Source organism: Elephantulus edwardii, unplaced genomic scaffold (genome assembly GCF_000299155.1).
Source record: "Elephantulus edwardii isolate Elephantulus edwardi_28Jun2011 unplaced genomic scaffold, EleEdw1.0 scaffold00048, whole genome shotgun sequence".
Taxonomy (NCBI): domain Eukaryota; kingdom Metazoa; phylum Chordata; class Mammalia; order Macroscelidea; family Macroscelididae; genus Elephantulus; species Elephantulus edwardii.
Genome location: NW_006399798.1, coordinates 3607767 through 3620904, shown reverse-complemented (window position 1 = coordinate 3620904; position 13138 = coordinate 3607767). Strand labels below are relative to the sequence as shown.

At 58.3% G+C, this 13138-nt stretch overlaps 1 protein-coding gene and 1 pseudogene across 1 annotated transcript in view; both read right to left on the bottom strand.

Annotated features, from left to right (window-relative positions):
• Positions 1-42, bottom strand: part of LOC102848241 — an 834-nt pseudogene extending 792 nt beyond the window's left edge.
• Positions 1-13138, bottom strand: part of DNAH17 (dynein, axonemal, heavy chain 17) — a 104227-nt gene that overhangs the window by 55130 nt on the left and 35959 nt on the right. The window contains exons 30-42 of the mRNA XM_006886345.1: positions 12501-12661; positions 11081-11237; positions 9215-9319; positions 6400-6557; positions 5701-5839; positions 4687-4914; positions 4135-4272; positions 3382-3520; positions 2527-2654; positions 1668-1816; positions 772-1054; positions 513-686; positions 101-308 (exon numbers count right to left, since the gene is read on the bottom strand). Coding sequence (XP_006886407.1) covers positions 101-308; positions 513-686; positions 772-1054; positions 1668-1816; positions 2527-2654; positions 3382-3520; positions 4135-4272; positions 4687-4914; positions 5701-5839; positions 6400-6557; positions 9215-9319; positions 11081-11237; positions 12501-12661 — 2167 coding nt within the window. The remainder of the gene's footprint in view (positions 1-100; positions 309-512; positions 687-771; positions 1055-1667; positions 1817-2526; positions 2655-3381; positions 3521-4134; positions 4273-4686; positions 4915-5700; positions 5840-6399; positions 6558-9214; positions 9320-11080; positions 11238-12500; positions 12662-13138) is intronic.

The window sequence follows — 13138 nt, the reverse complement described above, 5'->3', positions numbered from 1 at the left end:
CCTGCACCCCAGCTCGCCCTGCACCCCAACCTCACCCTGCATCCGGCTCACCCTGCACCCAGCTCACCCTGCACCCCAGCTCACCCTGCACCCCACTCACCCTGCAGCATGGCAGAGGTGGTGTAGAAGTTGAAGGGCACGGCCTGCACCATGTAGTCGTCTGTGCTCAGACTCTCCAGTTTATCCCCCATCAGCACCGACTTGCCCGTGCCCGCGTTCCCCACCAGCATCACCGGCCACGACCTTTCCATGAGCAGGTCCATGAAGAAGCGGATGCGGATGGTCTCCGTGGTGTGGACCAGGGATGCCTGGGGGAGGGGGGCCTCTCAGACACGGCCTGAGCCTGGGTGGTGGTTAGAACAGCGCTTTAACCCCATCTTCACCTGCATGGACCGCTGGCTGTCCTGCTGACACTGGTCAGCATCTGAGCACCCCACCCGGCGTGTGGCTGGCTCGGGGAGATGGGAGGCCCTGCTCCTGGGAAGTTGGCGGTGGTCACCACCGGGAGTCACCTGCAGAGGGACGTCAGGGTCCAGCTCGAAGGCAGGCACCTTGTCCGTCCAGGGCAGGAACTTCTTGGTGTCTGGGTCGATGTAGTAGTCAAAGATGGTGCCTTGTGAGGGGAACTTGATGGTTTTGAACTCGTTGACCCACCACTTGCTGAACTCCACGCGGTAGTCCACGAGCTGCTCGGGGAGAGGACAGGGCCGCTAGGTGGGCCGCGGGGGGCCGCAGGGCAGCCAGAGCCCCACACCTGTACCCGCCGCCCACCTGGTCCTGGAACATGGCACCGCCGAAGGCCCAGAAGCAGGCGAACACGAAGTACAGCTCGTAGAGCTCCTTGGAGGAGTCGGGCGGCGTGTTCTTCTCGGTGAGCAGACACTCGAGCAGGTACAGGATGGTCTGGATGGTGGTGGTGTCGGGCACCGGCGTGATCTTCTTGAAGCCCACCCGCAGCTTGTCCAGGCAGGTGGGCAGGTACTTGTCGAAGAGGATCATCAGGTTGGCCTTCTCCGACTGCACCTTGCGCTGCTCGATCCAGCTGCTCACCACCCTGGCGGAGGGACCAGGCCCACGCTCACATCTCTCGTCCCTTCGGGGGGGCGGGGGGGCGGGAACCGGGACTCGCTGCCCCTGGTGGCTGTGGGTCCAAAGGAGGTGCTGATCCCCAGGGCCCTGTCATGGACCTTCCAGGGGGGCCTGATGTGGACACTGGGCAGCGGGAATGTGCTTGCTCCCCTGACCTGTGTGGTACAGTTAGTGCAGGACACTGGGGAGCTGTTCTTATCAAGAAGTAGGGAGAGAAGAAGGGGAGGAGGGAAGGAAAGGAGGGGTGAGAAAGGGAGGGGAGGGGAGGAGGGGAGGAAGGGAAGGTTGAGGAGGGGTAGACAGAAAAGAGGAGTGAAGGGAGGGAAGGGGAGAGAGGAGGGAGAGAAGGGGAGAGAAAAGGAGGGGAGGAGAGGAGAAAGGAGGGATGGGGAACAGAGGGGAGGGGAGGGAGGGAAGGGGCTGCACAGAGGGGCACTGGGCCCTCCCACTGAGTAGACTCCCTCATTTCTCTCCAGCGGAGCAGCTGATGCATTTGAACCGGTGACCTTTCTGTTAGCAGCCTGGCCTTGAAGGACGATGCACCCCCGGCTTTGGGAGAATCAAGAGGCCCAACTCACGGGTTCCAGCCCAGGTCGGCCGGGTTGATGTAGAGGATGCCGGCTCGGGAGACGGTGGCCGGGGTGGCCGTCCGCAGGTGGCTTATCTCAAACACCAGCCTCATGGTGCGGTTCAGGGGGATCCGTTCGTTGCTGGCCAGGGTGAGGACCTGCAGGGGACACAGGGTGAGGCTCTGCAGGGGACACTCGGTGGACTTGCTCGCCAGGTACAGCTTTATCATCACAGCTGCCTTGCCTATTCCGATCTGGGTTTCCCAGGAATTCTCAGCTCCTTCCCCACCCAACTGAGGGTCACTAGAGTTCTTCTAGGGGATTCTGGGCACCACGTGGGCCTCCACACACTCCTATCCTTTCTGGGTTGTGCCTAAGTGGATGAGAAAGCTTCCCAGGTCTTCACTCTTTGCCTAAGGAACTGGTTGGCACAGTGGTTAAGTACTTGGATGCCAGTGTAAAGGTCAGTGGTTAGAACGCACCAGTGGGGACCTCGGGAGTAAAGACTGCCTGTCTGCGTCTGTCAAGATTGTTGTTCGATGCCATCAGCGGGCTCTGACCTGAAGTGGTGCCATGTGTATCAGCACCTGCCTGGCCCGCAGCCAGCATGGTCTCTGTCTTGCTTGTGCCCACTGTCACGGCCACTGGCAGGTGACAACAATTTTAAGGTCGCATCCCTGCTGGAAAGGATTTCCTAGGCATGCCGGAACTTGGTCACCATGGAAACACCTGCGTTTCCACTTGTTGGTAACTGACACCTTTAGGAGTAGGGGTGGGGGTCCCCACAGGCCCCCTCACCCACACCCCACTGTGAGTAGTCAGCACCACCGAGGCTCCGTGGGGGTCTCCAGCGAGCTCCAGGGCCCACCTTGTTGTCGTCCATCACTGTGTTGAGAGACTCGATCCACATGGGGTCTATGTCGCCGTCCAGCACGATCCACTTGGGGCCGTCGTGGGTGATGTTGGCCAGGTCTCGCATGATGGTAGAGAACAGCCCTGCGGGAGGGGCGGTGTCACGAGGTGGGCCATGTGGGCGGTCACTCGTGTGTCATTGACGTGTTCAGCAGCCTCCTGGCCGCTGCGCTGGTGCACAGACATACCCACCAGGCACACGTGGCCTTCGCGGGCCCAGCAACACTGGATGGGGCTCCAGTGCTGCACGGGGCCACATGAGACAGGGGCCGTCAGCGCAGAGTGAGAGGATGCACGCAGTGGGGCTCAAGCAGGCCAAGAGGACCATACCTGCCTTTCCACACCAAACCCTCTGCTGTCACCCCGAGCCTCCCAGCTGCCCCGGCCCTGCCCCTGCCACCCCCACCCTCCCAGATGCCCCAGCACTGCCACCTGACCTTCCCAGCCACCTCAGCCCTGCCTGTGTCACCCCCACCCTCCCAGCCACTCGCCCCTGCCACCCTCACCCTCCCAGCCACCTTGCCCTTGCCACCCCCACTCTTCCAGCCGCTTCTGCCCCTACCTATGCCACCCCCGCCCTCCCAGCCACCCCAGCCCTGCCACCACCACCCTCCCAGCTGCCCCTGCCACCCTTACACTCCCAGCCACCTCAACCCTCCCCGTGTCACCCCCACCCTCCCAGACACCCTGGTCCTGCCACCCCATCTTCCTAGCCACTTGCTCCTGCCACCCTCACCCTCCCAGCCCCCCGCCCCTACCCCTGCCAGACCCACCCTCCCAGCTGCCCTCCCTCGGCCCTGGCCGTCCTGGCCGTTACCATCTTTCCACTCCCTGGTGGCCGGGTTGATGATACCGAAGAGCTCGTCACAGGTGACGGCCTTGGGGTCCAGGTCCACGGCCACTGGCTTCCTCTTCAGGTTCTGGTAGGTCTTGTTGAGGGACCGAAGGACCTAGACAGAGGCAGGAGGGAGTTCTCTCATGACAAGGATGCCACCCACCTGGGCACAGGGCTGCCACAGCCACAGGCCACCCGCAGGACCAGGGCACGTACGTGTGTGCAGAGAGTGTGTGAGTGCGCATGTGCGTGAGTCCACAAGTGTGTGCGAGAGCCAGCACATGTGCACAGGGTGAGCGAGTGTGTCCACTGCTCCCAACCACACGTGGTGACTCGGGGGTCTGTTCTCGGGCTGATGGTGGGGCTCTGCCCCCCGTGAAGAAGGGCAGAGGGTCCCCTACAGGTGGGCAGGTGCTGCTAAGGGCTCCTGTCTGTCAGCCGTGACCGAGAGGGCAGAGGGTGGAGTCCTCCAGGGGAGCCTCAGAGTAAAGGCCTGGAGATCTTCTGAAAGATCTGACAACGTGCTGAAGCAGGTTCTCTACTTATACAGTCTCCTTCCCCTGTGAGCACCACAGGCCAGGCAGCTCCCCCAAGCCCTTGGCTGTGTTCCTGGGCCAGGCTGGGTATCCCCCTCCTCATGCCCTCGGTGGGGGTCCTGGGCGGGCATCCCCCTCCTCATGCCCTCGGCGGGGGTCCCGCGTGGCAGGGCCTGTCAGGCAGGGTGCCCACCTGGGACTTGCCACTGCCTGCGTTCCCAATGACGAACACCGAGTGGCGCACTTGCAGCAGTTCCTCCAGCTGCACGACCTTCAGGACAAAGCTGTCCTCCGCCTGCAGCTTCAGCTCCAGAACGCTCTGCTTGATGATCTGTGGACACAGGGGGTTCTGTCCAGGGTGCAGCCGCCAGACCAGGAACCTGGGCTGAGCAGGACCCCAGGGGCTGAGCTGCCCAGAACCAGGATGACCAGAGCAGGGCTGGCCGGTGCAGGGCTGGTCATGCAGGGTTGACCAGAGCTGAGTCCCACGGGACAGTACCATGTTCTGAGAGCTTGTACCACCAGCTCCAGCGCAGCCTTGATGCTGCAGGGGGTTTGCCCCCATCACTCCCTGCCCCCGGTCCTGGGGGACCCCCGTGCTCACAGCACGGTGAGCAGGGCTGAGAGGCAGCTCTGTGACCCTCAGTGACTGGCAGACACAACCACTCCTATCTGCCCCCCAGACTCCAGGCACCCACCCTGCACTTGGGGAAGGGGTGGTGCTGCGGGGCATCAAGGGTCCCACCTTTTCAAAGTTCAGGTCTCGCTTCCGGGGCACGTCCAGGGCAGGGAAGAGGTCCCCAATGAGCCCCATGAACACGGGCAGGTCGTCCGTCACGATCTTGGGGATGTTGAAGTCACGCAACGCCCTCATGAGCACCTGGTCCTCGGCTCGGCTGGGGTCCCCTCTCTTCAGGGAGCCGGCCACCACCAGCACCGACTTGATAGCCCGCAGACCCCAGTCATAGTGGTCCTGCACGGGTTGGGGACAGTCAGATGTGTGTGAGTGCCTGTGTGTGTGTGACAAGCACCCCACCTGCCTCCGGTGGGCCTCCCTACACTGGCTAACAGATCCCACCCATGCTCACAAGGCAGAACCAGGATTGGGGACCCAGGACAAGGACAAGATGTGGACAGGGGGTCAGGAGAGGGCCTGGGCTGTGGGCAGAAAGCCAGGTGGAAGGACAGGCCTGAAGACTCTGGCACCAGAAGCTGAGACACAGGCAGACCCACTAGATTAATGAAGAACTGGCCAGCATGCTGGTTTGAAAGCAGCTCTGACCCTATGTGTGGCCACTTCCCAGGCCCAGGTTTGTGTAAAGGGGCACTGTGAGGGCACACCCGCAGCGTGGAGCCACCCTGCTTCTCGGCTGTGTGAGCCAAGCACCATGGGGGCACCCCTGCCATACGTGGTCACTTCCCACTCTTAGCTCTGTGTAAAGTGCCCTGTGAGCGCACAACCGGCCATGTGGGGTCACTCCCGCCTCCCAGCTCTGTGTAAAGGGGCTCGTGCTGAGTGGGGTCAGCCCTCGGCTCAGTTTCGTGTAAAGAGGTACCATGAGCAATGGGGTGCCATGAAAGGCCACCGCCCATGCCCAGCTCTGTGGACCGGGTACCATGAGCAATGGGGTGCCATGAAAGGCCACTGCCCATGCCCAGCTCTGTGGACCGGGTACCATGAGTAAAGGGGTGCTATGTGAGGCCATGCCTAGTTCTGTGGACCGGGCACCGTTAGGGCACACCTGCTGTGAGGACACACCTGTTTAGAGAGCAGCTCTTTACACAAGGTGTACAGTGTGATGAACTTCCGGGCCAGCAGGCGGGCTTCCAGAAAGCCCTCGGCTACCAGCATGATCTCACAGATCAGCTCAAAGTCGGGAACCACCATGGCGCAGGGCCTGAGAGACCGGCCTGTGTGTCAGAGGCATCCCCCACCTTCGGGATCCCTTGTCCACTCCCTGACCTGTCCTTCCTCCCTCCAGGACTCCAGGGGGAGCCTGTTTTACCAGCCAAGACTGTGGGAATGTGAATCCAGGTCCTGCCTTCTGCCCCTTCTCCTCCTCGGTTCCCCTGATCCCCTCATTCTCTCTGCAGCTCCTTCCCCTCCAATTCACTCACCTCCCTCCCTGCTCCTGTGTGCCCCCACTCACTGTATCCCCAGGCCACTCACTCCCTTTTCTAATCTCCCCTGACAGCTACCCTGGATCCTAACCCCCATCTTATCTTGCAGGGTGGACCCTGCCTCGTTGGGGGACATCCTCCCGCTCCAACCTCTGATGGTTTCTATATAAGGACCAGGAGCAGGGACATTGCCCACTCTTCAGTCACCTCCAGTCTCCCCTGAATGACCGCTCACCTCCTGCCACCCTCCCTCTCTGCTTCCTTGTCCAGCACCCTCCTCCGCCCCACAAGATCTGGGCAGTGACAGGCCGGCATTGGCCAGACCTGGGCCATCCACCTGAACAAGGCCTTGAGATTCTCAGGCAGCTCCGTGCGCCCCGCATAGCCAGGGTTCATGGTGATGAAGATCCCCACGGTGGGGATGAGGCTGATGACCTCCCCCAGGAAGCTGAAGGTCTTCTTCTTGGACCGAATCGCATCTTGGACACATTTGACCTGGACGGTGATACACGGGCCCACAGATGTCAACACCTGGGTCCACCGGCAGCTCCCAGTGTTAACGTGCATGGCTGGGAATCTGTAGAGACCCTGCTTTGTCTAATTACTCCTCTGTTATTTTGTTTTTGCTCAGTATGTTCATAGCAGAATGTACACAGCACCTTCACCTAAGGCTCTTATCTAACCTTTTGAGTTGCTGTGGTCCATTGGATTCCATACAGATAGGTCTTAAGAGCACCTGCTCAAGGCTGCCATCCTTCGCTAACTCAGTTAAACTATTGTGGGGTTGGTTGGTTGGTTGGTTTATTTCTTTTTGTGTGCCATCGAATCAGATCCGATTGGCACAAGAGGAGATTGCCCCTCCTTGTCCAGCAGAACATCTGGTGGATTTGAACCTTGCACTATCAGGATTGTAGCACAGCTTCTTGCCACTAGGCCACCATAGCTCCCTTTAAACTATAGTTTGATTTTATGAAGGGGACATTTTTTCATTGCAGGGTGATGAGTGACCTCAGGGTAAAAGTTTAGGGGATCACCCAGCCTCCATGAATCCAGACAGATCCTCCGTGGATCTCTGAATTCCAGGAGAACTTGAAATTCTGTTCTTCACCATCGTCTATTTTTTACATAACACTTTTGAGAGTGTATATTACTCAAAACCAAGCCTAACCCATAGTCACTGAGTCGATTCTAATGCACAGTGACCTGCAGGGCAGAGCAGAATGGGCGATAGCGCGCCCAAGGCTGTGCTCTTGACCATGGCTCTGACGTTGCCTCTATTCAGTGTCACCGTCTGGTTGTCAGCCAGGTTTCTGGGGTCTGCAGTCTGTCCCTGACCACCTAGGACGGTGTACCACACCCTCCGGTCTCCAACAGCACTAACTCCATTGAGGACTGGTGAGGCGCAGTCCCCTCTGACTCATGGGGACCCCGTCCACAGCGGAGTCACGCCAGTGTTCTCCACAGAGCATCCACTTGGTGCTTTTCAGACCACCAGGCCTTTCATTCCACTGTCTTTGTCTGGAAAACGGAAACCAAGCCTGACCCACTGGCGTTGAGTTGATTCAGGTTTGGAGAGAACTGAGCATGAGCAGAACTCCCTCAGGGGGCTTCTAAGACTGTACCCTTTAAGGAGACAGACCACCTTTCCGCTCCAGAGCGGCTGGGGGATTTGAACTGCTGACATTTTGGTTAAGAGCCAAGCTGCACTGCCTGGACTTCTCCGTCTACAGTGTCTGTGGCACCTGCAACGTGCAAGCCTCCCATGGCTGCCGGCCGTCCACTGCCTACAGAGGCCGCTACTCTGTTACACCACGACTTCCTGTCCAGCAGGTTGGGGTATGAGTCCAGTCCGCGTTTCCTCTCAGACCTGTCCAACCTGTCACTCACCCTGGAGCCTGCTGAATGCGGCCTCGAACCTCCACACCACCACTGGAAAGTGCTCCCACACTCGTGTTAACAACATTCTTCAAACTCTCCACTTTGCCTCTCGGCCAGCAATCTGCCGAGTGCTGGGACCTCTGTTATTCTGGACTTTCCTGATGGGAGCAGGTCTGTAGAGTGTCACCTATGGCTCACACGGGGCAGGGGCCAGGGCCCGGGGGCATGGAGTTGGGAGCCAAGGCTGAGGGCCTGAGAGTCCAGAGGTGGGGGCTGAAGTTAAGGTTAGAGATTGGGTCTAGAGCCTGGGGCTGGGGCTAAGAACTGAAGACTAAGGACTGCAGCTGGGAGCTTGGGGTTGGGGACTACAGTTGAGGCTAGCGATTGGGTCTGGGGGCTAGGACTGGGGAGCTAGGGGCTGGGGGCTTGTGGTTGGAGCTGAGGATCAGGTATTGGGGCTAGGAGCTGAAGGCTGGGAGCTAGGGGTTGTGGCTGAAGACTAGAAAAGAGTCAAGATGTGGAGCATACCCCCAAGAGATTCAACAAGAAAATCAGAAAAACTTCTCCATTTTGATCAAAGATTTATAGAAAAATCTTAACCAAAAGGGGTGAAATGCAGAACATAATTAAAAATCCTCATGGAATCCAGACATTTTGAAGCTATGGAGGCTGGATGAACCCAAGAAACTATGGCCACAAGATCATCTCTAAACCATAAACCAAAAACAGACGCTGATATCAGCTCTAAACTAAAAATAATTTAGCTTAACTGGTAAAAACAATCTGCTTTTTAAAAATCTATGCATATCTATCTTTTAAAGACCTATTTACATATTTCTCCTCCCCTCCCTCTGCTCTCCCAGCACCCGGTCCAACTCCTATTCATCCTTCAATGCCCACCCCACAAATGAGCATCAATCTCCTCAAGATAATGAATGATGCCCTTGTCTCCGTTCAGTTACAGATGTGGCTCCTGGCCTGAATTTTACCCATTTCATATGTGTTTGCCCAGCTGGCTGTGGACCCCTGGCAGACAGGTGGGTCTCACTCATCTTTGTGCCTGGTCTTCCCTCATCACTTCACAGTGACCAGCTGGTATGAAGGGCTGAGGAGGGTTGGTGAGATGGACTAGCTTCCCTAGGGCGAGGTGATGGGAGAGGGAGGTGTTGGGAGGGCGAGGTGATGGGAGAGGGAGGTGATGGGAAAGCTGCTGGCCACTGGCTTGCCGGGCACTGTGTAACCATCTCAGAGCTGAGGCGGCGGGCCCTGCCCACCTGCACTGCGATGACAGACAGGACCTCCACAGAGATGCGGTTGAATTCATCGAAGCAGCCCCAGGCTCCAGTCTGCGCCAGACCCTTGTAGATGTTTCCGCAGGACTAGGAAGGGCAGGGAGGAAAACACCTCAGGACCAACAATCATCAAGAAAACAATATCCTCACCCACCACTGGGCCAATAAGCAACATTCCAATCAACCAAAGATTCCCTTTTACTTGGGTCCACAAGAAGCATTCATGGAAGCAACAGGCAGGAAATAAAAAGACATGATGCTTTAGGCAAATCTGTTGTTAAGGATCTCTTTAAGGTGTTGAAGACCAAGGATGCCACTTTAAAGACTAAGGTGTGCCTGGTCCAAGCACAGTATTTTCTTTTCTTTCACTTTTCACTTTTTTAAAAATTAATTTCAATGAAAATTTACAGACTTTGGATTTCCATTCATTCATTGTTGTACTTTTCTCCCCTCCCAACCCTCCCCCCTAGTATACTCCCCTCTTGGAAAAGTAAAAGAAAAGTTCTTTCATTGTTTTACAATCCCTCCCCCAGGTCCACCCCACTATGCAGCCTTCGCTCTGGACGCCTGTCCTGACAACAAGTCACAGCATTTTCAATTGCTTCATCTGCCTCTGAAGGTTAGACAACGAGTCAGGAAGGCTAAAGAAGAAATTCTGCCTTTGAACTGAGATGCTGGAGAAGAGGGCTGAGTGGCTCATGGAGGCCGAAAGATCAAACAAGTCTGAGAGGAAGCTCAATCAGGCTGCTCCTTAACGGCAGGGATGGCGAGGCTTCACTTCATACACTCTGGGCATGTTGTCGGGGGTGGGAGGCGGTCAGTTCATGGAAAAAGACCTGATGCTGGGAAAGTAGGGGCTCAGTGCAAAGGGCCCCCAGGGAGCTGGACTGACAGTGACTAAAGCAATGGGCTCAAGCCTGGCACATGTGAGGCTGAAAGAGCTTGAGGCAGAGTGTTGATCTGCGTACACAGGGTCCCTGCGATCCGGAGCCAACTCCTGGGCACCCAGCGTGGTGGAAGAGGGCTGGGCTGAGCATCAGATCAGGGTCTTGGGCCTTCGGGAAGCAATGGTGGTTTGGCACCCTCTCTGGTAGACCTGATAGTTCAGGGGACTGGGTGGTGACCCCACAGCCGCATCCTTAGAACAGCCACCTCACCAAGGTCCAGCCATGAAGGAGAAGCTCAGATTGCACCTTGGTTCCCTGGCCCCTCTCCTTGTGCATGGACGTGGGGGTTCCCCAGGGTGGGTGCTTCTGTGAACACAGCAAAGACCTTCCTGATTCTCACGTCCCCGAGACCCCAGCCAGACCCTCAGGACACTTTCTCAGCATTTACAAACAGGACCCGGACATGAGGGGGTGGGAGTGGGGTGACTACAGAGGTCATGACCCTGAAGACCCACCCAGGAGCTGGGCTTTATTTGGCCTTGACCATCTGCAGAGGCTTCTGGACCATTCTCAGCCTCAGGTTGAGTCTCCCTCTGAATGGGGACACAGATACAGATGGAGGGGACCAAAGCGGCCCCAGGTTCCTGCTTCCTGCCCGTTCCTACCCTTCAAGGCTGAAAACAGGTGCTGGTCACATCTCAGAGCACACGTGAGGCCCCTCTCCCTGCCCCCCAGAGCCTCACAGGTTCCCTTGAGGGGCTGGCAGGTGGGGGCCGGGCGTGGGGGTCCGGAAGCCTCTCACAGTGCGTTCCAGGAGCCAGCCCAGTGCGCACGGATGCTGTCAACATGTGTGAACATGCTGTCCACCCTGGGCTGGCCATAGTGCCAGGCGGTCAGGGCTTGTGAGGGAGGAAGAGGCCTTTGGGGCGGGAGACTGACGTCTCAGAGCCCGGGTACCCACCTTGTAGTCCATCTGCTCGGAGCAGTTGAAGACGTACACCATGGTGCCCAGTGCCCGGCCCAGGTCCTTCGTCGTCTCAGTCTTGCCGGTGCCAGCTGGGCCGGCGGGGGCTCCCCCCATGATCAAGTGCAGGGACTGAGTCAGGGTGATGTAACACCTGCAAAGGACGGCTGGTCACCTCCTGAGTCCAGACCCCTCCTGAGTCCAGACCCCTCCTGTGTCCATACTGCTCCTGCGTCCACACCCCTCCCGTGTCCAGAACCCTCTTGCGTCCAGACCACTCCTGCATCCAAGATCCCCCCTTCTGCTTCCAGACCCCTCCTGCGTCCAGAGCCCAGCCACCTGCTCTCTCCCACCCAGTGGCTTCTGTCTGTCCTGTGTCTGGCTGAGCCCCGCCCCACTCACAGCCCCACTCGGGGCAGCTGGTCCACCAGGAGCCTGGGGAGCACAGCGTGCACTCAGGTTCTTGGCTGCTTGATCACTGATGTCAGTTGCTGTTGTTGTGTACCCTCAAGTCAGAACTGACCCACAGCTGACCCTCCGGTGGATAGAGCTGTCAATCCCAGCTGACTGCCCGTCTTTCTTCCCTGGAGCAGCAGCTGGTGGAGTCAAGGCATGTGCTCTGGGGGTCACAGCAGAATCCCTTGCCACTCAGCCACCAGGGCCCCCTGAGGTTGGTGGAAGTGACCATGTCTGCCTTTTTACCTTATGTGAGTTCCGGCTTTCATAGGTTTGAATGTTGACAGTAACTATTTAAGGTGATTGGCATTGACCATGATAGAACAACAAGCCCACTGATAGGGATTCATGGACCGTCATGCCCTCCTGTGAGCCTCTAGGGATCTCTCATGGTCCCCCTGGAGGCAAAGATGGTGACGCTTCATCTCACATACTCTGGGCATGTTGTGAGGGGACTAGTCCTGGGAAAAGGGTATCGTGCTTGGGAAGGTGGAGGGGAAGACCCTTAAGCAGATGGACTGGCACAGTGACTGGGTTCCCACGTGTCAGCAGTGCCAAGATGCCACAGGAGAGGTCAAAGGCCAGTTTCATTGTTCACCGGGTCGCTATGAGCCCTACTCAACTCGATGGCACCTGACAACAATAAGACACCTAGACGGTGTTAGAACGAGGACACAGAGCCACTCGGGCCAGGTGGACCCACAACTTGGTCCTTCCAGCTTAAATCACTGGCCGTGGAAGGCACTGTGGGGATGAAGCCAGGGAGAAGTGTCACCCCACTCCTGACAGGGACATGGCAGGTGACCGCACTCAGGTCCTGGGACTGAGTGTGCCCACCTGTCTGTGCAAAGCACTGTGGGGAGGAGCCCAGTGGACACGTGTCTCCCCAACCCTGGCCTGGTCAGGATCAGGGCAGATGGGCTCCCTCAAGCCCGAGACGGAGGCGGCCGGCGCTGCCCACCTGTCCGTGAGCGGGGTGATGACCAGCCGGGGTGTGTTGCCCAGGTACTCGTAGGAATACTGGATCTGAGCGTCGCAGATGTTGGCGAAGCAGTGCTGCTTTGTCTCGTCCCAGCGATGGCGGAGCTGAGACTGCCAGGTGAACGCCTGCGAGCTCTCCACCTGGAGGACAGCAGGGCTGCTGGCCACACAGAGCTGGGGGCACAGCTGGCGGGGGACGCCGGCTCACGCACATCCTAACCACCGCCCCTGGCTCAACCTTGCTAAATGACCAGGACCCCCAGTCTCATCCTCATCCGACCACTGTCCGCTGCCTTCCGGGATGAGTCCTGTTACCAAGTGGGGCAAGGACGTGGCCAGAAGACCGCTGGGAGGGCAGGCCTTACTTCCACCTCCCAGGAGAGGGCAGAAAAGGGGTCCAAGTCCTAGAGTAGTTAACTGGGACCCAATTACACCCCAGCCCTGTCTGTTCACCCAAAGCCCTCTCCATCCTCCCCAGTCTTCCCAGCCCTCCCCACTTACCAGCCCTCCCCTTCTTCCACAGCCCTCCCCGTCCCCAACCCTCCCTGCCTCCTAGCCCTCCCAGTCCTCCCCACCCGCCAGCCTTCCCCATCCCTTAATGTCCTCCCCATCATCCCC